Source organism: Hypomesus transpacificus, chromosome 25, assembly GCF_021917145.1.
Source record: "Hypomesus transpacificus isolate Combined female chromosome 25, fHypTra1, whole genome shotgun sequence".
NCBI classification, from domain to species: domain Eukaryota; kingdom Metazoa; phylum Chordata; class Actinopteri; order Osmeriformes; family Osmeridae; genus Hypomesus; species Hypomesus transpacificus.
The window spans coordinates 1,326,092-1,350,086 of record NC_061084.1 but is presented as its reverse complement, the minus strand read 5'-3'; the positions used below and the strand labels follow the sequence as shown (position 1 = coordinate 1,350,086).

General features: G+C 40.0%; 3 protein-coding genes across 12 annotated transcripts in view; 1 reads left to right on the top strand and 2 right to left on the bottom strand.

The window, feature by feature from the left end:
* Positions 1-6,508, bottom strand: part of LOC124487023 (nuclear factor 1 B-type-like) — a 54,976-nt gene extending 48,468 nt beyond the window's left edge. For 2 of the 8 annotated variants that reach the window (XM_047049012.1, XM_047049015.1), the window contains exons 1-2: positions 4,243-5,483; positions 1,403-1,934 (exon numbers count right to left, since the gene is read on the bottom strand). In XM_047049012.1, the coding sequence (XP_046904968.1) occupies positions 1,403-1,934; positions 4,243-4,275 (565 nt within the window). In that variant the 5' untranslated portion in view covers positions 4,276-5,483. Of the gene's footprint in view, positions 1-1,402; positions 1,935-4,242; positions 5,485-6,115 lie in introns of those variants that run through there. The other 6 variants (XM_047049011.1, XM_047049019.1, XM_047049014.1 and 3 more) reach the window with 5 other exon arrangements.
* A 5,153-nt stretch (positions 6,509-11,661) lies between these two features.
* Positions 11,662-17,441, bottom strand: zdhhc21 (zinc finger DHHC-type palmitoyltransferase 21). Of its 3 annotated transcripts, none has more exons than XM_047048919.1 (8): positions 17,270-17,441; positions 16,487-16,645; positions 16,301-16,399; positions 15,681-15,792; positions 14,831-14,969; positions 14,600-14,713; positions 14,367-14,410; positions 11,662-13,721 (listed from the first exon to the last, which is right to left on the bottom strand). In XM_047048919.1, the coding sequence occupies exons 1-8, from the start codon at positions 17,283-17,285 to the stop codon at positions 13,604-13,606; spliced, it is 801 nt and encodes a 266-aa protein (XP_046904875.1). In that variant the 5' UTR covers positions 17,286-17,441; the 3' UTR covers positions 11,662-13,603. The 3 variants fall into 3 exon arrangements, with proteins under 3 accessions (XP_046904875.1, XP_046904876.1, XP_046904874.1); XM_047048920.1 differs by having other exon boundaries at positions 11,662-13,727; positions 17,266-17,439; XM_047048918.1 differs by having other exon boundaries at positions 11,662-13,727; positions 17,270-17,439.
* A 320-nt stretch (positions 17,442-17,761) lies between these two features.
* On the top strand, positions 17,762-23,644 carry plaa (phospholipase A2-activating protein). The gene is made up of 14 exons (XM_047048902.1): positions 17,762-18,104; positions 19,026-19,219; positions 19,438-19,538; positions 19,649-19,769; positions 19,951-20,118; positions 20,411-20,546; positions 20,673-20,842; positions 21,047-21,198; positions 21,426-21,645; positions 21,770-21,835; positions 22,081-22,152; positions 22,397-22,504; positions 22,604-22,771; positions 22,968-23,644. The coding sequence occupies exons 1-14, from the start codon at positions 17,956-17,958 to the stop codon at positions 23,534-23,536; spliced, it is 2,394 nt and encodes a 797-aa protein (XP_046904858.1). The 5' UTR covers positions 17,762-17,955; the 3' UTR covers positions 23,537-23,644.
* Positions 23,645-23,995: the final 351 nt, after the last annotated feature.

Below are 23,995 nucleotides of genomic sequence, written 5' to 3'. Positions count from 1 at the left end.
ACCAGTAATACCTTCTGTTGGATTGTCTGCCAAAGTTTCAACTGAAAAATCTATCATTTCTTTTCGACGCATGAATAATACGTCAGCTCCAGAAACACATTCCAGAATAGCTTTCCTAATTTAGGAAAACATAAAAAATAATTTGACTCTTTCAATCATTTTACAATAATCTAAGATAATGCATATTTTGTAAAAGGTTCCAAGTTATGTGTCTGTATTTCCAGAGAATTGTTCTGACAAAATATAATATATCCTGTGTATTTTGAGAAATTGTATTGTTCACTTTATCAAAGTGGGTGACATTTGAGATCCTTACTGGCTGGCACCGAATAGTATAGCATAGCAGATGCAATGTTGAGAATCAGCGGTCTCCTACAAAAGACACAAAAGAGCGTCTGATGCCAACCACGGTGCCAATGGCAACCATTATTGTCTCCAGACTATGCCTTCTGCTTTCCCTGGCACTTCTTAAACACAAAATAGGCACTGTGAGATTGATGTTAATGAGCAAGCGACAGTATAGTATATTTCTTCTGCAAAAACAATATGTCTGGTAGATTCTATGGCATGTGGTGTTAATAAAACTTCAGATGACCTTAAAATAAAATATTAACTAAAAGGCATAGTGTAAAAACAAATGTCAACAAAAACTTGATAAACGCTCAATAATTAAAATATTCCTCTATCTAGCACCAGCCCGTGCTATCAAAAGTGGTATAGGCCTAGTGGTATCTCATAACCTATGAACCCTTTTTTGATCCAACATCTAGATAGATCAAAATGAATAAGCACTATACATTTTGGCATCAGACAATTTTACACTCATGATATAGTGAGTAGAAATGAGTGCATAAAAATGTTATTTAGTTCAAATATTTAAGTGTACTTCTTTTCTGTTACTTTTAGCATTTTTCAGCACAGCATTTGTCAGTTAATAATATACATTTAGGTCTGGTGTCCCTTGCAGCTAAATCATCTACGTAGTCATAATTTCACTAAATTAAAATGTACATTTGTTTTAAATATTGGTTGGTCAAGCCGAGTCTTATATTTCATATGTAAGTAACTCTGTTATTATTCCTAATCTTTTTTGCCACTGAGCTAAGAGTCACTTTCTGAGAACAACCAGTGTACTACATTTGGGCCATTCATTGCTGATTAGACCAACTATTTGCCACTGTGTTTTTACGTAACTTACTATATATTATCTATAGATGTATATGTTTATAGGTAATTAAATTAGGATATTTGGCAATATTTGGCCTCCACTTAGGAGTGACATGAATAACTAGACAAGATAACACACTGACTCCCAGTGTCCCACAGGACTGCCAAAAAGGTCAGCAGATGTGTTAGCTTTGACCTTGCCAACATAGAAATCAATAGCCTGAGCCAAACCTACCTTGGTCCTGGACATAGTATGCTAGAAACAAGTCCAGCTCCTTGACTGACACTGTTATGTGATGCGGCTGGACGCAAAGTGCTGGGTTGGTGCAATGTGGAGACTTGACGAGGCGCTCTCCATCCGTACTTTCCAAAGGGATGCCTTTGAAGAGTATGACCATGACCAGGTCCAGACGCCACACCTTGTCCGCCTGCCTCAGACAGTCGATCCTGCGGATTTTCCCCTTCTGGTCTGGGTTGGACAGCACGCAGCACGGGTGCTTCTTCCCAGTAACACTGAGCACAAAGTCTTCACGATACTCCTGACGGATGTCTTTGCGGAGTTTTGCCAACAGCCTGGATGCCCATTTCTGCTTGACTTCAGGCTTTTCACTCAAGAGCTCGTCTTTGACCGCGCGTTCTTCGTCCTTGGACATTCGCTTCTCGTGCTTCTTGAAGTACTTGCGTTTCCTGGCCTGAAGGTTGAACCATGTGTAGGCAATTGCACGGACATGAGGAAGAAGTGCCTCAATGAAGGGATGAAATTCATCCTGTTGTTTAGACAGAGAGAGAAAGAGAGGAAAATAGAAAAGTTAAGTTAATTTCATAAATAGAATTAACCTAGGAAAGTACCTTTAAGAGGATCAGGTCATTATTCTGATCAGCCAACAGCAAAAGACAGCCCAACCAAACCGTCAAATCGACCTCATTTCAGAAGTATACAAAACACAAATGTACTACAAACAACAACAAAAAACACTTAACACCAATAATTTCCTCGAATGGATGGCATAGCATAGTTTAAAGTATACTTTGATAGTTTTGTTGATGCCAAAGAAATCATGATTAACAGCCGTTTCACCATTTTAGATAACTGCATCACAAAAACACGGTATATTTCGGGTTACAGCAGAACAGCAGCCAAAGAACACACGGATGCAAGTCGGGGTCTTTTCTCATTTCCAGAGCATGAGGAATAGTACCACTGAAGTAGCAGAAGGACTCTGCTGCTCATACCACTCAATCCACATTCCAACAGGATCTTGCCCTTTTCTGAAGGAAAGACCTTTGAAGGGGACTGAAGTAAAAAGGAAAAGAAAAACTGGAAACACTAGCTGAGACTAACTGCCTTGTAACTACTAATGTTACGATCAATCTTTCTTTAGAAATAGAAAATGGTGTTTGAAATCCACGACGTGTATTTGCACAGGTTCAAGACTGAGTTTGCAGACCTGCTGAGTCACTGTGTGAGAAGGCTAATATGAATGGCGTGATGCTAATTTAAATCAATTTTAAAAATCCAAGATTAATATTAACAACAAAGGTTGCTCATGAATATGGAACCCTGAAGAATATTCTTTGTATTCCCAATGACTATTGGATTATGATATTTGGACAATTGCAATTCTCATTGATTGATCTAAAGAATACCATGTTATTGTACCACAGACTAATAGAAAAATGTTACTAAAACATATAAAATTGCATTACAATATCAATTTGATTATTCACATTCATTTTGAACTTGCTTTGCTTCGAATAATTTGTAAAGAACTGAAAGTGTTATCTATCATTTATAATCAAATCAAATAATTATTTATGAATCCTAGGTTATAATGATGAACTATAACAGAAGTTTAACATTAGTGGTCTCATTATCCTCATGTTATTTTTAGATGAAGAGAAACCACAAATATCCAACACCATTATCATGCTGTATTGGTCAACACAGCTATTCAACCAAGAAAAAAACTTAATAGCAAACATAAAGTATCAGCAAATGCTTAACAGCTGTGGATTTTACAAAGTGATGTTTGCATGTTATTTGAAATGCTACACAACAATATAACATAGAACCATTCTTAGACCACAAGCTAATGTAAATACTGTGATGGCAAATCTGTTTCATTTCTCCCTCGATATGAATTACAATTAGGGTAAGCAACCTATTAGAACATTATATAAAAATGGCAAAAGAGACTAAACTGGATTATGCTGAATTATTTAATAAATTGTATTATTTGATTAACTACCTTGCCTATCTTCCTAATATCCCACCAACTAATAACAAAATAACATTTAGTCAAAAACAAGTAAAGCCAAGAATTGGTAACTTCCTCTGAAAGAAATTAGTTGGAAAGTGTCTGTAGTGCACTTCACTTGAGGCGATAAAATACACAATCCTCTTAAGTACACCTAAAAACTAAACCACATTTCAGTCACTCACTCACTTTATGCCAAGTAAAATATAAACAGTTAAACTGACTCAGCCACACAGCCAGCTACTCTGTCCAGCCATATAATCAACCTTATCATTGTTTTCATCTCCATTCAGTGAAAGTAGCGCAAAAAGCTCTAGTCTTAAATCTCGAAATAGACAAATACTTTTTTAAAGAATCAATAAATTGGGTTTCTTGGGAATTGTCTGGAAATGTATTGACGGTAGTCTACTTATTTTTTTCAAGTCAATGTTTTATATTGCAGCAATTTATCTGAGAGCGACAACTTTACGCAAACATACGCACAGAATCATGCAGGCTACTTAGGCTACACCGAATTCTTCAATAAGGCCAATTTCTGCACAAGACACATCTGTCGGTTGTTCTGTAACATGAATATAGATTTTCGATAAATGATTTGACTCGCGTAAGCAACATGCAAACTAGGAAGACAGGACGCATGCACCTCACGAGTCTATTCCTCACCACTTTATATTACGAGCCAACTAAGTATAAGCCAAGTTTGAAGCCTGCAAATCAACGGGAAAATGCAACGCAATAGATTACTCTACATTATACAGTCAACCCTACTTCAGCATGATAATTCAAGAAGAAATAGTTAATAAAATAAAGTATATACCTGAGTAAGACAGATTGTTGGAGAGTACATCATAAACCAACTGGTACACAGATTAGGTACTTCAATTGATTCCTCTGAGTGTATATCACTTTATCGCAGCATTTTTTCTTACTCGGTATACATCATGCAATGAATATGGATAGTCTGTTAAAGATTTCCCAAGAACATCAATATAATTGTGTTGATCCAAAGTTTGCCATCTGCTAGTTCTTGGATTAAATGTTAAGGCAGGACTTCACAGGCACTTTAAATTCCTCTATTTCTGTATAATTGATGAAGCCGGTGGATGAAGGATCCTTGCGCATTTTCCCATTTTGTGACAGAGAGCTTATTTATAAATACATTAGAAATTCCGAATTTCTGTATCGTCTCGCAAACGTAAAATATCCGTAGGCTACACCTTCACTGTCCGCGATTCAACCAAATCTGATCCAAGGATTTTTCCTCACGTAATTACTTAGTCACACTCCTCCTCCTCCAACAAACGCATTCCATATCCATCCCACCGCCTCGTCTCCCCTTTAAAGCTGCATTAAAACGATTTCTTCCCCCTTTTCTCTCTGTCTGTCTCTGACAGACTATAGGCTATGATTTTATAAGAGGAAGACTTGGACCAGCGCCCCATTCGAAAAGAAATGCATCGAGAAATTCCCTCACATATTGACTTCAGAACTTATCCGAAGTCACTGCTTCAAGTAGGTTAGGCTATCTATCTTGCTGAATCTCAGAACGACCGTATATTATTGTGTGATCAACCGCGTCAATAACATCGAATTATGATTATATGGAATGCGGCATAGCCTACAACTTACAGGTCAGGCTACAATTATTGCAGCATTCATAATCTTTTAACTTCTTCAGTCAATTCCGTTTTAGTGGCAATTATCAAAACTTTGAATTAACTATTACGGTCACAATAAAAGTGTAAAAAAGCGCATTAACAAATCCTGGTGACATTTGCTAGACCACGGTGTTGCGTACGCGCAAAGATCAAATAGGCTTTAGGTAACCTAGGACTTCAATATAATTAGATTCTCTTACATAGCCTCCGCTCGACACTGTCATGAAATAAGCAACACTAGTGGCATGTCAATTACACATTTGGGACTCACACTGGCATTCCTCCCCGTTTGCGGGCATTTTGATTAGGCCTATAGGCGATAGTTAGCCTACAGCCTATGTTAGTGTTTATGTAAACATTTTTTATTATTATTATAGTTTCCTTAAAGTAGGCTGATATTCACATATCCCCCCCCCCCCCCCCCCCCCCCCCCCCCCCCCCCCCCCCACCAAAAAAAAAAACCCTAACCCTAACTGTTTCGGTAGTGTGTAGTCCTACGAGATGGGAAAAATTGCCGAGCGTTTTGACAGGCCTGCAATACAGCACAGGCTTAGGTTCGACCGGTTCATTCTGTACAACTAGATACATTTTTTTGCTACTTGTCAGAACTAGTGTCAAAATGTTGTAGCCATTTCTTGTAGGCTAGGCCATAATAGTTTAAACTCACTTTTTAAATGGACTGATTTAAACTGACAGCATTTCCGCCCTGTAAAATTATTTACAATAAAATAATCAAAATGTATGCTTTGTGATGGCCATTTATTTATTTGGGGGGCAGGGTAAATCAACGCGAGTTCTATTTTATGTGTGGAAACAAAATCACTTGAAGCGCAAATTCCTCCGACCAGTATCAGTGAATGTTATAAACATGTAGGCTAAGTTTGGTTGATCTGCCTCGACAAAATAAACTACAACTCTTCTAACACTGCTCTTCTATTCCCACTCAACCAAGTAGTGAGTGGGTTAATAGCTACTAGGAAGAGGCACTGATAATGTATAACACCATAGCAAGAATTTTCCGAGTTCACGTACCATTGCACTGTATTGCATGGATAAAAAGGGGGGTCCTGGAACCTGGTTGAACCTGGTTGAAACACAGGCTGGTAGCTTCACATTTCTCACGTTCAACTTTGTGCTTTTCAGTGGCTTTTCTCGTAGTGCTTGCAAAAAAAATCAACACCGGAAGAAAATTCTTAGGCGAAAGGCGGTAAAATCAAGCACCTTAAGCTCCTCGTAAAAAAAATCTTTCTTCCTCTTCAAATCTTACTTTTGGATTGGTTTTGGGTTTGTCAAATTGAACGTGATCCAGAAGAGGCTGAGTTTCGGATCAAGGCAGGTCTCCGCCTTCACTTTCGCTGCCTGACTGCCTGTCTGTGCACCTCGCAGCAGCCAAAGAGAGCTTCCCTCTTGTCCTTGCATTCTCGAATCCGATTGGCCAGGACAGTGGCGGCCTCAGGATTACACTGGCCCTTCACTTCCGCTGGTCTGTCATAGTTTATGGCTTCTATTTACTTGAATAGTAGCCTATGCTTGGTAAGCAAATTGAAGAAGATAGTTAGGTACAGCATGGATTTTAGACATAAATTCACCTAAATTCTTAAGTGTGTGAAAGAAAACACAATGCAAGGAAATTAAATTATGTGTATTTTTAAAACGTAAGATTTTGGAGGTTCTTCAGTTAATGTCACAACTTTGACTCAAGTAGACTAATCATAACTTTATTATTATAGCATTATTTGTTTATGTTTTATAATATAACACCTATACCATAACATAGACGTTCATATTTTTTGTCCAGACTACGAAAGTGTGACTGTGATTATGGCATTAAAACATTTCTAAAACGCAAACATTTGCATTGTTCTAAACTCCAGTCTCAGCTTCCTGCATTGCCTTACTAATTTGAATAGTTACTTTATATGTAGTGCCACCTTGTGGTGCTAAGTGGGTATACATATAAAGTTAGCTAATCATAAATCTTACATAGACTCAGCAACCAAATGTTACATCGAAAAGCACTAAGAATGGAATACTGGGGTTAGGTACTGTTTAGAACACACGTAAGGCCTGTAGGCTGTAATTGGGAAAAGGTTTTAACATATTTCGCAAGAAATAATATAATACAATACAATATTTTCTTACAATATCGTGACAAAATAAGCGTGTTCATCAGGATAACATTTCATTTGTAAGAGTCTAGCACAGGTCAGCTGATAAGGTGGCGGTTTGGATGGATTTACTTTAACAGTCCAGTAGTTGGCGCTAGTGTTATTTCATTATGAACATAGATGTGTGTTTTTTTACTTCAGCTATAATTCCTGCATTTGTGATTGCCTGCACCGATCTGTTTCTTGGTGTTTTTGCTGATTTCTTTGACCATCTGAAGCACTGAATTACACAGTCAGGAAGCCACTTAAATTGTGTAAAGCGATCAAAAATAACTCTAGATGCAGATCAGAACCAGGCCTGATTTGATGGTGTGGATCAAATTAAAGTGTGGACGTGTAAATTGCATATTGGAACGGTGGCAGTCGCAACCTTTTTAGTCTCAAAATGTTACGTCTTGCTGAGATTGCAGCATTTTTGATTTCATGAAGATGAGACTAAGGTCAGAGTCCATAGAACTATCTTTTTATCCACCACTGTCTCTAGTCTGCTGTCAGGGCCCACACCTTCCCAATATTTCACCATTGGACTGATAACTTGGAAACGCTATCATGTATCTATTGTTTTCTGGTTCACAAAGCATTGTCATTCACATAGTGTTTAATTTGTCTCATTTAACACTGTGTGGAAACTACCGATAACTGAAAAATATACATAAAACAAAAAAATAAAATAGACACGTTTTGTAGTAGTTGTAAATTATTAAAATCAAACTACATTTTTCTGATTATTCATTGCATCGATAGTACAGTATAATAGCATAATATGAACGTTTTAAAGTACATACTGATGCAAGTACACACTCATTCAAATATGCCCCAGTGGAACCCAGTCACACAGTGATCATTCAAAGCAACTTCTTAAGATAAACCAGACCCTAAATAAACTTGTACAAACAAGTGTAAACACTGTTTACAGACTTGAACTTGATTAAACATTTAAAGAAGACAGAGGAAGAGAATAGACAAAGAAGGAGGTAAAACAAAACATCACTTACCATCCACCAAGTCCTGGCTGCCATATCATAACATAACTGCCACTTTATGGAGTTCTCTGTTGGATTCCCAGCCATCACAGTATCTGTCATCTTCATTTGACACAGATTGGAATAAGACATGACACGGAATCAAGGCGACATCAAAGGAGTCATGCCGTGCTTCACATCAGCTAATAGTTTGACAGCACAAAAGGACACAGGACCAATAACTTGAAGCCTACAACATACTGTACCCTTGTTGCCTGAAATGCTCTGCTGTGATTGGAATCATGATCTGCATCCCTCATACACCCCCTACCCTTGTCTCTACTGGTTCACACACACACACACACGCACACACGTACACACACACACACACGCACAAAAAACCCTCAGTGTGGATTAATTTTTTAAACAGCAGATGAAACAATTGAGAACAGGAGCATCATTCTCTTGTAAAGCCCCAGAGTGAGCCAGTGGGAGTAGAAGCTAGCTGCTTTGTGAAGCACTGCTGGCTGGAATTTGTTATCACTTGCAACTTGGCCCCCCAAATGTCCCCCTTCATTTTTCAAAATACATTTTTCATAAGTCATAAATAAATGTCCAAACATAACAATAAATGTGGCACTGTAAAGTTTTCCTAAAACCTTTTCAGCTTTATACTTTGAAACGGGCATAGTTTAGGCAATAGACTTAATAATAAAGGTGACATATACATTTCTCAACAATACTGAAATGTAATTGGACACCTTTGTGTGTTCACACAAAAATTGGATTGTACATTTTACCCCTGATTAAGCTCCATAGTTTACAGCTTATATGTAATTTATAATCAGAATTGCCAAGCCTGATTGAACTACAGTATGCGGCAGATGGTCACAAACTTGGGATTGTGACCTGAATGTTAAGAGTCTGACCTTTGGGAGACTTTTGTTAAGATAGTACATATCTGTATTAGATACAGATTAGATTCAATATGCTGTATCACACCCATGTAATGTTACAATCAGGTTCCATGGTAAGAACAACAAAATTGTTTTTTTCTTTTCTTTTAAATCAATGACATAAGAAAATCCCACGCCCAAGTAAACCTATTGTTCAAATTAGTAAAACAATAGGGGCTTTATTCATTTTTTCCCATAGTAGTTGACATTTGATGATTCTGAGGAATATTTAAATCAGCTGAAAAGACCTTTTCTGTCCTGCCTCATTCCAAGCCTCTTCACTTGTTGCTTCAATGGCAGCTGGGCTGCCCACTTGGACCGTGGGTGGACTCTGCAGTGAAACATGACTGGCTTCAAACCACTGGAATTTAGAGACCATATGGCATTGAAAAAGTCACTCCAAATATATAAAACCTGGAGTGCTGCATTAATAGCAACACCTATATGACTCCCTCTCTCATTCACAAGAGTACTTGCCAGGAAACAGGTTAGCATTTCTCACTTTGGAATCCAGAACACAAAAGTAAAACATATCTTCAGAAGGTGAATCTGAATCTTGTATTATCAGGATGGTTTATCAAGGCTCCTTCAAACCATCTTCACATGTAGTTAAATCAAAGACATACATGTTATGCATCTTGTGCCCTTGATAAAAACAGCTCAATTAGACAATGAATAAATGGCCCATTCTTTACTGTAGGCTTGAAGAAAGAAAAGTCATAGGCTTACAAACCAAAGTCTGTATTGATTTTGAACCACAAAGTCAATACATTTCACAGGATTAGGCTTAACAGTTTTGTAATTGGATTTCTGCTTTCTTCTTTTTAAATACAATGAGATAATGAGAAATCAATGGGTCAATCGATACATATTATTACAGACACCTGCCACTGAATCCCATTCTTCAACCTCTAAATGCCGTCTGTAGGCTAGGTTTTCTGTAGACGTCAACCGTATACATTTTATCCCAAATGAAATGAATAGGTAACAGTGGTCTTCAATCCCTGTCCCAGGGACGTCCAGTCTTGTATGTTTCAGTAATCCGCTGCTCCAAGACACCTGATTCAAATGAATGGTCGTTATCAGGCATCTGCAGAGCTTGATAACCACCCATTCATTTGAATTAGGTGTGTTTGAGCAGAGAAACATCTAAACATGCAGGACAGTGGGCCCTGAGGACCAGGGTTTTTCAGACCACTGCTCTAAAATACAGTTTAATGCAATTAACTATAATCATTATTATTATTAACATTATTAATATTAATTGTATTCAGAAAGATATTACTGCAAAAAATATTTAGTCTGACCTGTAAACATACGCCTTACAGATTCCAAGCTGTGTAAAGATCAATAATACACTGATGCTTGGATTTAACAACACCCATATGGAACGGGGTATAAAACTATATTATCTGTAAATAATGACCGATTAAAACATTCTGACTTAATCCTAGGCCAGGATTGGCAAAACAGACTAATACCGCCAATCAGACTGCTAATAAAACTGTAGACAAGGCTTGCATCCAACAAGCTTAGTTCATGTTTATGGAGCATATAATTATTTCCTTTGTTCAACCAGATGTCATGCACTATAATGATAACAGGTGGCCACTTGATTAATTTGTATAGTTGATGAAGCATGTTCAACCAGAGATTAAAAATAAAATGAACTCTTGGTTGGCCATTATTCTTTAATTGAAGACTTATGGTATACATTCCTATAACTATGGTACATTTACATTTTACATTTATTCATTTAGCAGACGCTTTTGTCCAAAGCGACTTCCAAGAGAGAGCTTCACAAAGTGCATAGGTCACTGATAATAACAACAAGATAGCCCCACAGCATTGCGGGTAGTCAAAAACAAGAAGTACATATTGTGGACAACCAAAAAATAGTGCTAAAGGGAAGAAACCATAAGAGCATGTAGTTAAACAAGTTAAAATTACACAACATTGATCTCTAAGTGCAGGTGTACCTGTAGGAAAGCAATAAAAATAGGATTAACTAAAAAAAAGAAGAATACAACAGTTTAAATCAGCTACCACTAACCAACAAGAGCAACAGTCTAAGCAAGAGTCATTGTGAACCTTGAGGAAACTAGCGTTGGATTCAGCAAACCATTCCTAAGTACCATTGTACTCCCGGAACAAGTGCGTCTTGAGCCTTCTCTTGAAGGTGGAGAGACAGTCCGTGTCTCTGATGGAGGTGGGGAGTTGATTCCACCATTGGGGTGCCAGGCAGGAGAAGAGCTTGTGCTGGGACCGGGCGGTCTTGAGAGGTGGGACCACCAGGCGGTTGTCTGAAGAAGACCGTAGGTGGCGGGTGGGGGTGTAAGGCTGCAGGAGAGACTTGATGTAGTCGGGCGGATAATATATTGTGTAAAAAATACTTGTTCTTTATTATTCTCTTCAAAAAGTGTTTTGTATTTCGCTTAGCACCAATGATTTTATGATGTCCCACACTGGAGTAGTCATTAAAACACAAGGACTCAAGAAAAATGTAACCTTTTATTTGGGTTTTGTTGTAATATAATATATACTATTGATAGGGTAGGCGGATGGGTGGATGGAGAGATGGATGGATGCCAAAAAAAGAGTTAGATCATTCAAATGAAAACTACAACATACAAGTGCACCCAATACAACCCAACACAACCCAACACATGGACTTGCAAATGGTTTTCAGAAGTTCCCAAGAAAAAATAAAGAAAAGAAAAATAAGGTATCAATTCAATCAAATATACATTAAAAACCAAAAAAAAAAAAAGTTATAGAATTAGTTTTTAACGGTCAGTATATTGCTTTGGCTAAGAGATCTTGCGACTGCTATGAGGCACTTATTTCTGTAGCCTGAGGGAAAGATAATATCTGATTTCTCTAGGGTGTTGTTATCTTTCCAGTTGGAGAGATCAGTGCATGCATGTAAACATTAGATTACAACATTCAATACAGGATGTATTGGGGGGAAACAGTGGACGGCCAACATAAATAATATTAATATAATATGTCAAATGAAGGACATAAATGTATACTGTTGAATCATCATGATATGCATACAGGTTACACATTTCACTGCTCCCTCTTTCATACATTTTTACACATTTGTCAGCAGGTTTTTGGTTTGAGTAAGAGAAGCCCAATGTGAGTAAAGAGACAGCACTGCTAAACAGGCACAGTATTGATAATATTTACAATACACCACAATATCTCTTCAATAAGGTCAAAATCACAATGTATAAATAGGTTCTCCATGTAAAAAAAAAGAAAGCAAAAAACAGAATATAAAACAGTCTAGTGAGAGTCCAGTCATGAGATCATTCTGAATGAATACAGTATTCTGTGCACATACTCATTTGACATCTACTCTCATTAATTATTATCTCTATACAGGATACATTCCTTCATAAATAAATTGTAATTGTTTTTATTTGTCTTCTTTGTTTTAAAGACACAAACTTTCACAATACAAATGCGCAGGATTGTCAAGTATGCTTTCATGCATCCGCTAAAGATGAGGCATTGGAACAGTCGTTCTCTGTAACTGTACATTTAAATCCTCTGTCAAAATCCTTCATACCACTGACGACATCAGTGCATTGTTGTTCTTCACATGGATACTGGTGGTTGTTGCAAGATTTGATCTCAGCAGCTCTCACCATCCCACCACAGCATTAAGTTTAACAGGCAGAAAGAGTCACGCACACACTTAATCTACAATACATTAGGCAAATTTAAGTAAATGAGTATAGGTAAACCCATGTCAAAAGAGTAGTACCTCTATGTTAAGGTCCAGATAATGCAAAAGTAGTCCTTTTTTTTAACATTTGATGGCTAATTCACCAAGTTTGCAGAATACCCTGAATATAATGCAGAAAGGTTGTTGTTAAGCAATTTTAAGTGTTACGCTATTTTTGTGCTTATATGATGTAATAATAAACATTAACTTTACTTACAATAGTTAGCCAGTAATTTCAAGCTCAACTTGAATGGGCTTTCAGAAAAATGCTTATACATCAAATTGTATGTAATTGTGTGGCAGTAAATTAAAGGCACTTATTTGACAGCAGCTACTCTACCATAGAAATAAAGACAAAAAGGACAACTACTGAAATCAAATAAGACTACTAATGTTCTTAATTTCCAAGCAAATAGGCCTTTTGAATAAAATAAGTTAAGGCCACTTTTTATCAACCTGAAACTGGAGATATCCCTTCAGCCAATGCCATTTGAGTGAAGACTAAAGCAAAGGCATTTCTCAAAAGACTACATCCCATGTGTTTACCTATAAGCAACAGAATAGACCACGCATGTTGACCAGTCAACTCTTACAGACTTTAACCAGTACTGACACTTCAAGCTCAAATGCGCGTCTCAAACCAAGAGTCTCTCCGTTTACATGGCACAACAGAGGCTCTTTAAATGTATCTCTGTCTACACAAAGTGATATGCGAGTCGAAGTGGTTGTCTCTTTCTCAGAGGGAGAAACCAGAGGATTTTCCAACTTGTCCCAAACACCTCCGCCAGAGCCAACTGCCAGGATTTCTTTGACCTGCATCTGGGAAAGAGTTCAAATCATGCAATACTGACGCAAAACTCACGGTCCAACTATTACTGATGTGAGTAATACATTTTCAGTGTACTTCAGTGGCAGCCAACTGGTATGGAATGGGCAATCAGAAAAGATCTAACCACACAGAAAAACCAGTACTTGTCACAACGTTTAACTTACATAACAACTGCCGTGTTTTGTGGTTTAGTGTCACAGATTATTCAAATGGAACTTATTATGGGGGAAGGAAGACTATACAGGGTGGCAAAAGCACATTGAAGTATTTGCATTGGAAAAAAGCCAATTATTCCCATCCAATTACCCCTGGAAAACCTTGCTCCACCAAGGCTTCAACTACTTTTCTAGAACGAGAGAATAACAACTAACTTCTAAAACCATGTTGTTTGAAAAGAGAGGATTTGAACATTTTGGGGGTCAGATGGTGAGCGGTTAGGGAATCGGGCTATAAATCAGAAGGTTGCCGGTTTGATTCCCAGCCCTGCAAGACACAATGACATTGTGTCCTTGGGCAAGGCACTTCACCCTATTTGCCTTGGGGGACTGTCCCTGTACTTACTGTAAGTCACTCTGGATAAGAGCGTCTGCTAAATGACTAAATGTAAATGTAATGTAATTCTAACTCACGTGTCAGTTGTGAATTGAGACATCTTCTCAATAGCGGTTGTGTCCTAAACAAATGAAACAAGCATAAAGCACAGAAAAAGCCTCAACAACATTAAATAAAGCCCTTCTGTAAAATCACATACTGAATTAAGTGAGCTGCTTTTTCAACACCATCACCCCAACAACAGGCTTTATAACAAAGTCGTATCACTACACAATCACAGCCAGTACTGTTCTGGATGTGTGTCACTCACTGAGAGGATGCCGGTAATCTGGGTGTGAAAGAGACTGCTCATTCCTCCAAACATCATCAGCCCCATGATAGCTGACCCTCGGAGCAAGGCCACCTCGTGGAGAGTGGTGAACTCCTACAAGAGAACCATAACCAGAAGGATTTGTGATTCAAACCATGTATGATACAACACAAATGAAATGATAAACAATATAATAACAGCGATACCAGCATAGCCCTTCTGAATGTTTACCTGATCCAGCTTAGACAGGGGTTGGAAGTAGTAGTACTGACAGAAGTCCAGAAACAGAGTGAACAAACTGAGGACCTGAGTATAAAAGCAGAGCTGCAAGAAGAGCCAGTGGTTGTCCTCCCCTACACAGTTATTGATCCTGTAAGCATATCATTGGGAGTTATAACGTTAGAGAAATATGTTGAAATATATATATATATTTTTACATATAGAATATTTTTTTATATATAGAATATAAAAAGCGCATTTTGCATCTTTATCCATGAGTTTGGGATTTGAATATCTGTGGTTAAGTTTAAGCAAGGTATAGTCAGAGCAAGTAATAGTAGCTGAATGTATGCCAGTCTATGCCTAAATCTAGATCCACCGGATGCCTTGTAAAGCAAGTGCAAATACAATTTTTGCATGCTATTAAAAAAATAGACACAATTTTCAAACAACTATACCACAGATACAAAGGTAATACACACACAGGTATCATTATCATTGACTGCTTTGACAAGATGGGCAGTCATAAATTTAAAATTGTATTTGATAATTATGTTTATCTTAATTTGCTTTCATTTTGTAATTGAAATATAATTTGCCCTTAACTGGATCATAGAACCACATTACCAAAACACGCTTTCTATAGCTATAGATTTGGTTCATTTGGGTCAGCCAATTATTCTTGTGGTGGCAAGATGATAGTGAACTCAAGTCATAGTTAGCAGGGAGTTCTGTCTTTTAAACAAAGGGAGCTAGACTAAGTTACTAGCTTTTTCTACAGTCTTTTCCCCACCTACTTATGGTTCTTATTGCCATTAAAGCCATGCAAAATTAAGATTTCCTTACATAAGTATAGGCTTACCAAGGACAGTGGTGGTCCATCTTGCGTACACAGTGACCACATCGGCTACAATGGTGGGACCTTTTAGGCCTCATCCGGTTGCACTTGTTACAGAGCTGCCAGTTCTCTTGCTCTGAAAGTAAGACACTAATATACTTCACACATTTAGTCTGAAAGGCACGCTTTTTTTTCACATAGCTAATTTCATTTAATGATCATGATCGAGCTTGTCGTTAAATGTAGTGTGAATTTTAATTGGCATGAGGCAGAGGTCTACATAACATCTACCTGTAAGATCCACAAACACTATAGCCTCAGTATCATTATTTAATTTTGATTATTTTAATATATTTATGTTTTTGTTGGGCAAACAATATGCATTTGCATATTGTGCAAATATAGCATCCCTGGTTATGCATTTGCATAACCAGGGATTATAAATCCCTGGTTATTTATCAGGTCATAATTCAGTCACATTAAATTCTCATGTTGGAAAAAGAACCTTTTTATAATAATTTTAAAAAAATGCATGTTGAATAAGGCATGTTCTGAGAACGCAAGTGTCTTTTCATATACCTATTTTTGTATAATTGGATAACTTTAGATTGGATAATCTGATGTGAAGTATTTTTACCCCTTACCTGACTGAGGTATTTTGAGGTCATGTGGAAGTTGTCCTGGGTCAGCAGTGGATGCCCTTAACAGGGCTGTTACACATAAGGCTGACGCTATGTAATAACCTAGGGGGAGAGACATAGGGATGGTGGTTGTACATCAATTTGCAAGGCCCTGTACCTTCACTGAATCACGACATGTTGTGCACTTACAGACAACTAAGGCCCAGGGGATGTGTCCTTCATTGTAATGTGGAAGCAGCACCAACTTGGGAACAAAGACAGTGTTGTAAAGCCAGACGCCAAACACCATACTAATGCAGAGCCATCCCTTGGGGTCCACCACAAAGTGCAATCGAAACTTCATAGTACCTAATTACAAGAGGACATAAAGATGTTGCATTCATTTTGATGTTATCTAATTTTTCTACTTATGCCTCATGTATTAAACATTTGAATTTGGACTATATTTATAATAACTAAATTCTTTCAATTCACATATTGGGGACAATTCTGATAGGTTCACATCAGCCATACTTTTCACTACATTTGTCAATTTGTTCAATCTGAGTTGGCCTAATTCTGATTTAAAAGAATTTCACCATAAAGCATGAAGTGATGCCATACATTGTTTACAGATTCAAGAGTTTACAGCGTGAATCTGGGCGGCCCACAAATTATGAGGCACAGACTCGTGAGATTTTTTCTTCTTCAGTAATTGTAATGAATGGAAGTGATTCTAGCCACAGGTAATCTAACCAACTAAAACGGATGTTTTCGTTTCGGTAGTTGTGGTGGTAGATTTCAATCTTCCCTACATTATTTGGAAACCTAGCTAGGCTAGTTGACAAGTTACTGTAGGTAGCTATCCACTTCAATCAACTATCAGTTACAATAACTGATTCCATGCCAGGCTAACTAGATGGTAATTATTATCAGTTGCATGCCATGGCTGTATTAACGTTCTTGATATCAAACAATTGTATAGTTACCTACTAGACACAGCTCCCATGAGAGTAGTTGGTTAGCTACAAAGGTTTCTTAGCTGTTGTGTGAACTTCCGTATTCAGATCCCTGCCCCTTGAAACCATCCCAGTCTCTCTGAAACTCAGATGATGTAGCTCGTCTAGGTAGCTCTAGGTGTTGTCATTGGCTACTAGTAGTTGCCAGAGTGAATGGCGTGTTTGGCCACTGGGTGGAAGCAAAGACGGTTTAAATGTTTCAGCAAACATGGCAAGTGATCTTTAAATTCTGAATGATCTAGCTCTAATCAAATGATTCCGTTCAAATGATTCACTATAGCAACGGTTTAGTTTATGTTACTTTGCGAGAATCAAGCCATCCTAAAAAATAATTACAATGTAAATACGGTCCCAGCCCAAATCTCGGTAATCGGAGGTAAATATTCTTTCTATGGCTCTGATCAGAGGGAGCCACCCAAAGGGTTGGGTCGGATAAGTGAGTTGGAGCATACCTTTGCACGCAAGTAACTTATTCTATGCCCAGTTGGTGGCAATGGTGCACGACGCGTCACTTACACTTCATGGATTGCCGACAACCAAAGAAGAAGAGAGTAGGAACCTATTCAATGAAATTACTTCCGCTGTTTTGTAGTGGACAAGAAACGATTTTAGCTTTCTGAACGTTTACTATATTAAAACGTCGTGTTATTTGAATTCAAAATGGCATCGGCTAACTCTTACAAGTTGAGCTGTTCAATACCTGGACATGAAATGGATGTTAGAGGACTCTCAACAGCTTTTTTCCCAAATGGAGCTTTTGTGTCTGTATCCAGGGACCGTACCGGAAGAGTCTGGGTGCCCAATTCAAGGTAGCAAGCTACAATACTAAATACTTGTCTTTATTAACTATGTTATATAGCTTGCATTATTGAATGGCTATCGAGTAAGGCTTGAGGCATAACGAGCATTAGGTAAAGCGAGCAAGCTCTTGTGCAGAAAAAATAAGGTTATCAAGCTCTTTGCTGAGCTAGCACAAACAAGCAAGCTAACGTAAAAAAATACCACACTTGTCAAACTAGCTACACTGTAGCTAGCCAGCTTACTTTCGTTTCAAGTGTGTTGGTCTATCCACACAAGCGGACTTTAATGTAATTAAACTACCACGCACTAGTGGTAGTTACAAAAGCATCAAGACGTCAACATAGGCAGTTTGATTGCGACATACTTTTGAGTGTGTTCCTAAACGAGCCAACTAATGTAGCTCAACACATTGTACTACTACTAGCTCTAGTACCCAAGGCCAATAAGCTTGCTTGTTGTTTGTCAAGCAAACTATACAACACGGCACAAGGTAGTCCTGTCATAATGTCCCGGGTAGTAAAATGAAATGTCTCGGAATTTTGTTAATGTTTGTTATTATACATTGATTTACAAACTTAATAAGTAATAGTATGTGGTAATGGGTGACATGACGAAGCATTTGCGTAGCTAGCTAGCATCCACTTAAGCACAGCAGTCATCAGTGGTGAAAGGATGAACATGTCCAGACAATACAGTAAAAGCTTAAAATGTTAGTTAGCAGATCAGAAAATGTGTCGGCTACTAAAAATGAAAATAAGTTCACTTTCATGAATAAGTACAGATGATTTCCCAATAAAACCTGTCGGATCATACCAGGCCATAGAATTAGAGACTTACCTGTAGTAAAGAGCTGTTGTGTAATGTTTGAATTTTTGTGTATCTATTACTAATCTGTTTTATGTTTTTCTTGTCTCCTCTCATCTGAACAGTCCAGACAGGGGTTTCACAGAAATGCATTGCATGACAGGCCATTCAAATTTTGTATCCTGTGTATGCATGATCGCACCCAGTGAAACATATCCCAGAGGACTCATAGCCACAGGTGGAAATGATCACAACATATGTGTTTTCTCACTGGACCAACCACAGCCCCTCTTCACTCTCAAAGGGCACAAAAACACAGGTACACTTTTGCAAACATTGCTTGACCATCACAAGCAATGTGTATTCTTCAGATTGATTAAGTAAAAAAAATGTATAGCCTTGTGTGAAGGTGCAATCCTCTAAATTGTCTGTTATGTCAAAACTACCAATGATGGCTGTCAGTCATGTTGATAACATTATGACATTACCTAACCCTACAACCACAATTAACCTGAATCAACTGTCATGTTCCTACAGTTTGCACTCTGTCCGCTGGAAAGTTTGGCACATTATTGAGTGGTTCCTGGGACACCACTGCAAAAGTCTGGCTCAACGAGAAATGCATGATGACCTTAGAGGTAAGCGGGAGTGATTTGTCCTTTCATTTCTGTTGAGTTGGACAGTGCTGCAGTCTTCATCCTATGACCAGCAACAAGAGTCTCCATGGCTGTTGCTGTTTGAACGACAGGGTCACACGGCAGCGGTGTGGGCCGTGATCATTCTCCCGGAGCAAGGTCTGATGCTCTCTGGGTCGGCAGACAAGACCATCAAGCTGTGGAAGGCAGGGCGCTGTGAGATGACTTTTACAGGTGAGGGACCTGGACTAGCGTAGTTATCATTCAGCAGCACAGCAGGGGTGGTTGTTTTTCAAATCCCACCAGGCAGTTGCATTCACCCACTGCTCACTTCTTAGTGTTGCCATGTCAACCGTAACTCTGAGGCGATCCACTTTTGGTGTCTGCTGATCCTATTTGATCTTTGGTGTCTCAGGTCATGAGGACTGTGTGCGAGGGCTGGCGGTGGTCAGCGACATGGAGTTCTTCTCCTGCAGCAATGATGCCAGTATCAGGAGATGGCTGGTGACGGGTGAATGCGTGCAGGTGTACTACAGCCACACCAACTACATCTATAGCCTGGCCGTGTTCCCCAATGGCCAAGGTAATTCATACGAAACACCCCATTTAGTCGTCTTCACTCTTCACCCAACACTTCAGTTTGTAGGATAAAGTAAAGTCCATGATAACAGGTATGATGAGTTCTGAAAGTCCCACCACAGCTTTCATTGGAAGTGGTTGCATCACAAATGTAACACTGTGTGCTGAAGATTAATACTTAGTCTAGGGGTTAACATTTTTGTTGATATTGGTTGGTTTGTAGACTTGTGTCTGTTTTGCCTTAGCTGTAAGAGATATCATTTGGTCCCACCGTCCCCCCTGTTCTCTCCTCTCAGACTTCATCAGCACAGGCGAGGATAGGACCTTAAGGATATGGAGGCAGGGAGACTGTACACAAACCATCCGCCTACCTGCACAGTCTGTGTGGTGCTGCTGCATCTTGCCCAATGGGGATATTGCAATTGGTGCCAGGTAAAAAAACAAACAAACAGTCCGCTCTCATTATTTGCTCCCCTGTAGGGACACTTATATGAATGTGTGACATGACAAAAGTGCACATGTACTGGATGTATAACTGTGCTGCCTGTTGCTCCACAGTGATGGCATCATCCGAGTGTTTACCGAGGCAGAGGACCGCATAGCCAGTCCCCAGGACCTGCAGGCCTTCGAAGACGAGCTCTCCAAGACCACCATCGACCCCAAGACAGGGGATCTGGGAGACATCAAGATAGAGGATCTACCTGGAAGGGAACATCTTGATGAACCAGGTAAGGACACATATACACAGTATAACTGTATTTGAGAAGACAAGTTTGGTTATAATTGATTCCAAATGCATATTATTTGACTACTTGTTAGACCTGAGTCAACCTTTTGGACTCTCATGGCAAAATCATTAGACGTATATATTTGTGACTAGATAGCCGAGCCCAGCAATATTGCACAATATTAAGATGTTTGTGTTGTCTAAGGGAATCGTGATGGGCAGACCCGCCTGATCAAAGATGGAGAGAAGGTGGAGGCGTACCAGTGGAGCCAGAGTGAGGCCCGATGGATGAAGATTGGAGATGTAGTCGGGGGGACAAACCAGCAGGCATCCAAAAGAGTGAACTACGAGGGAAAGGTGATGGAAATGTTTAATTCTTATTTTATATGTGGGTTTATTTTTCTCTGTAAAAAAAATTATATATACATTTTATTACATTTACATAAGTCGCTTTGGATAAAAGTGTCCGCTAAACAAATAAATGTAAATGAAAAAATATATATATACACTATATATTTTGTCCAGGTTATCATTGCGCAGAAGGCGATAAACAATAGACTTTAACATTTATTCCACACTTCTAGGAATATGACTTTGTCTTCACAATTGACATAAACGAAGGAGGTCCGTCCATGAAGCTCCCTTACAATGTCTCGGAGGACCCCTGGCTCACGGCACACAACTTCCTGCAGAAGAACGACCTCAGCCCCATGTTCCTGGACCAGGTGGCCAACTTCATCATAGAGAACACTAAAGGAGCAGTTGTGGGCCCGGCCCAGCCCAGCAGCGTCGACCCATTCACAGGTAGACAGACTGAGATGCCACCTTGGCGTGATCAGACCTAGCCGATAACTAACAGCACAGCTGTACGTGTGGTCCCATGCATTTGCCTGGGAGTCAAACCTTGTTTGGTTTTGTTCATCTATAGGTTCAGGCAGATATATTCCTGGAGCTTCTGATGGAAGAGCAGGCTTTGGAGCTGATCCTTTTACAGGTAACGCACCGGGGATTTCATTTAGAGGTTAAGCTATTATTTGATTGTAGTAGGAATCATAACAATGCAACTTACTTAATTTCACGAGTCACAAACTCAAGTGCCTCATTAACATTTGGACATGGTACATCCGTTCAAAACCAGAGTTACATTACTGTAGCATTGGCAAACAGCTATGAATGGAAATCATTCAGAACCTGCTTTTGTCACTGACCGTGTTGTTGTCGTGGGTTGTGTCTCTGAAGGTTCTGGTCGATACATCCCAGGATCGGAGATGCCTACAGGGATGCCTGCAGCTGGAACAGACCCCTTCACAGGTAGGAGCTGTCAGAGGCTCAGAGAGAGGACCTCCACAGGGTCATCGTGCAAACATCAACTGCAATGCATTTCTACCAAGGTTGAATCCGTTTTGAATTCGAAATAAACAGGTGCTGTCCTGTCTCAGTGGCGGTGTCCCGTTTGGAGACTAGAATGACGGGATGATGAGTGAGGAGCAAACCAGTGATGTACAGTATATCAACACACTTTAACGACCCTATTACCTTTTCTTCCACGCGTCAGGAGGCGGGGCCTACACGTCCGCCGCCCGCAGACACACAGCCGCAAACATGTACTTCCCTAAAACAGACGGGGTCACCTTCGACCAGGCCAATTCCCTGCAGATTCTCGGTAAGCACGACGGGCTCCTGAACTCGAACGTCGCGTCCTCACTAAGACGCCCGGGGGGTCTGGGCTAACGGTGCATGCGCTGTGTCCCTCTCCTGCCAGCCAAGCTGAAGGAGCTGAACGGGGGGGCGCCGCAGGAGCAGAAGCTCTCTGAGGAGGTGTTGGAGAGCTTGGAGAAGCTGCTGCTGTGCGTCAGTGACCTGTCCTCCGCAGAGCAGCCCACCACGCTGCAGATCAGCCTCCTGTGGAAGGCATCCCAGTGGCCGGAAGGTATTGGACCAAATAGAATCACTCTGTATTCCAGCTAAACCCTACTGCGAGCTTTCCCCATGGGTGAAATAAAGTGACTAATCTGTCCATTGAATCGATATCATACAAGTAGGGATTTCAGATGCATGTTTTAGGTTTGTAGGTGTTATTCTATTCTAGATTTGTGAAAACTCTCACGTTCCCCCCTGTTGTGCAGACATTGTCTTCCCTGTGCTGGACATCCTGAGACTGGCAGTCCGCCACCCCCTGGTCAACGAGCGGCTGTGTGGCGAGGCCGAAGGGGTCCAGCTGTGCAACCACCTCCTGAGCCTGATGAAGCCCCAGGGGCGCCCGGCCAACCAGATGCTGGCCCTGCGGACGCTGTGCAACTGCTTCAGCGGCGGCCAGGGGCGCGCCCTGCTCCTGGGCCAGCGCGAGTCCGTGCTGTCCCGTGCCGCCGACCTCTCGTCGGTCTGCAACAAGAACATCCACGTTGCCCTGGCCACGCTGGTGCTGAACTACGCGGGCTGCCTGCACGGCCAGAGTGACCTGGAGGGCAAGGCCCAGTGTCTGTCGGTCGCCAGCACGGCTCTGGAGTCGGTACACGACAAGGAGGCCGTGTTCAGGCTCCTGGTGGCCCTAGGGACGACTGTGGCCTCTGACCAGACAGCCCAGGACCTGGCCCGCTCTCTGGGCGTCACCTCGCAAATCAATAAGTTCTCCTCTGTCTCGGAGCCCGCCAAGGTTGGAGAATGCTGCCAGCTGGTTTTAAAAGAACTGCAGTGATTCCAGTTACAACGTATATGTTGCAACATCAAGTGTCCCTCATATTATTTGTCTCCTATCTGTTCAATTCAGTTTGTGGTGTAGGCTTGACATTTGCCGTAATAAAAAGAAATGTAAATCAAACCTTTTAAGGAGGTGTTTTTTTACTCTTGATGCACATTACATTGTTCTAAATGGAAGTCTAACAACCTTTGAGAACATAACAGACGGTTCGAGACATCTGGCAGCAATGAGCAGCAGAAGCAGGTGAGTGCTGCCCACCATTGAGTCCTGCATCTCTGGAGCTACTGAGGACAGCATGCAGCCCTGCTATGGAGATCATGATTTACAGCTAATGGCACCCTGCAGAGACAGCTCAGGTTTGTGCTACAGTCCAGCCTCTCAATCCTGGTCCTTGGGACACCCTGTTCTGTCTGTTTAGATGTTTTCTTGCTCCTGATTCACATGAAGGGTTGTTAT